We start from the raw sequence: 1,866 nt of genomic DNA on the forward strand, positions 1-1,866 counted from the left end.
ACAGTAATTGACTAATACATATTACACATTTGATATTACAGTAATTGACTAATACATATTACACATTAGATATTACAGTAATTGACTAATACATATTACACATTAGATATTACAGTAATTGACTAATACATATTACACATTAGATATTACAGTAATTGACTAATACATATTACACATTTGTGAGACACTGTAGGAAATCATAGTACAATATATTATCAGTATCAGCTGAGATACATTACATCATCTATGCACGTATGAAAACAGTAAGTACAGTTAAAATACCGATGATGAGGTCAGCAAAGGCCAGACTGAGGAGATAGTAGTTATTCACCGTCTTCAGCTGCTTGTTCACCTGGAAGAGAGAAGAGAAACGTTTCATTAAAGTGTCACTCCACAGTAAAACATCAATTAACAAGACGTATGATGTCGAACGCTGTTAAAAAAAACAATGGTGTGGACCATTTCAGTAAGAGATTTGAGGCACGGACACGCCCGCTTGCAATAATTACGGCCTGCGATACACGTGCCATCAAGCTCCCTCGCGCTACAGAGACAGGAGATAGAATGGCTTCAGGGCGTGAGCCTGGCTCGGACAAGCCTTCTTAAACAGTTACAGAAAGTCATAACACAATGTAACGTCTCGGCCTACAATCTACCTTGAAGGAGATGAGCACCAGGATGTTTCCTACGACGGTGACCAGAGACAGAGACCCGGTGAGGAACACGATCAGGATGACCTGCCAGATGGTGTGACCTCCCAGAGGGTCATAGGTCACCGTGGGGTCAAGGAGGGAGGCGTTGGACAGGCTGGTCGAAGAAGAACAAGATGATTACATTGTAACACTGAAACTGAAATGTATTTCCTTCATCAAAACCCTCATCCAAACAAACAGACGGAGAGGTTGTAGGAATGGCTCAGCCACAGTGCAACACCCCAAGAGCAGTTTAGAGGTTAAGTCCCTTGCTCAAGGGCACAACAGGCAGGATACAGTATCTAGGGTAATGAATACCGTATCGTAATGAATCCGGCTCACTCCCTGCAAATTTCCTTCAGAGAGTTAACTCTGGGATTCGGTTTCTAACCCTCTAACCTATACCTGGTCAGGTTGGTGAGGTCCCTGGTAATGGAGTCGTTGTCCAGCACAAGGCCCAGGCCCAGGATGGCGTTGTCGGCGTAGACCCTCAACCCTGGGGAGCTGTTGTTCAGGTACATACTGGGGTCTACAGAGGGGGAAGAGCTGGACGAGTTCAGGTTCAAGGTCATAGCGCTGCCGTCCTGAGGGCATATTCTGGAGACACCTGGGAGAGAAAAGACCATTTGTTTTATATATACTCTTGAGTGTACAAAACATTAAAGACCACCTGCTCTTTCCATATGGCATAGACTGACCAGGTGAATTCGGGTGAAAGATGTTCCCTTATTGATGTCGCATATTAAATCCACCTCAATCAGTGTAGATGAAGAGGAGGAGACAGGTTAAAGAAGGATTTTTAAGCATTGAGACAATTGATTTAAGTGCCTTTGAACGGGATATGGTAGTAGGTGGAAGGCGCACCAGTTTGAGTGTGTCAAGAACTGCAACACTACAGGGTTTTTCATGCTCAACAGTTTCCTGTGTGTATTAAGAATATCCCACCACCCAAAGGACATCCAGACAACTTGACACAACTGTGGGTCAACATGGGCCAGCATCCCTGTGGAACGCTTTCAACACCTTGTAGGGTTCATACCCCAATGAATGGAGGCTGTTCTGAGGGCAAAAGGGGGTGCAACTCAATATTAGGAAAATTGACCTAATGTTTTGTACACTCACTGTATATTATTGTGTATTGCATAGAGGGTGTGTTCTTTAATGGAAGCCTCTC

The 1,866-nt window shown here is 43.8% G+C and overlaps 1 protein-coding gene across 1 annotated transcript; it reads right to left on the reverse strand.

The window, feature by feature from the left end:
* Positions 1–106: 106 nt before the first annotated feature.
* On the reverse strand, positions 107–1,294 carry LOC135530870 (muscarinic acetylcholine receptor M3-like). The gene is made up of 3 exons (XM_064959039.1): positions 1,098–1,294; positions 657–807; positions 107–352 (listed from the first exon to the last, which is right to left on the reverse strand). Exons 1-3 carry the CDS (start codon positions 1,262–1,264, stop codon positions 245–247), a joined length of 426 nt encoding a protein of 141 aa, XP_064815111.1. The 5' UTR covers positions 1,265–1,294; the 3' UTR covers positions 107–244.
* Positions 1,295–1,866: the final 572 nt, after the last annotated feature.

The sequence above is a fragment of the Oncorhynchus masou genome, unplaced genomic scaffold (assembly GCF_036934945.1).
Source record: "Oncorhynchus masou masou isolate Uvic2021 unplaced genomic scaffold, UVic_Omas_1.1 unplaced_scaffold_14454, whole genome shotgun sequence".
NCBI lineage: Eukaryota > Metazoa > Chordata > Actinopteri > Salmoniformes > Salmonidae > Oncorhynchus > Oncorhynchus masou.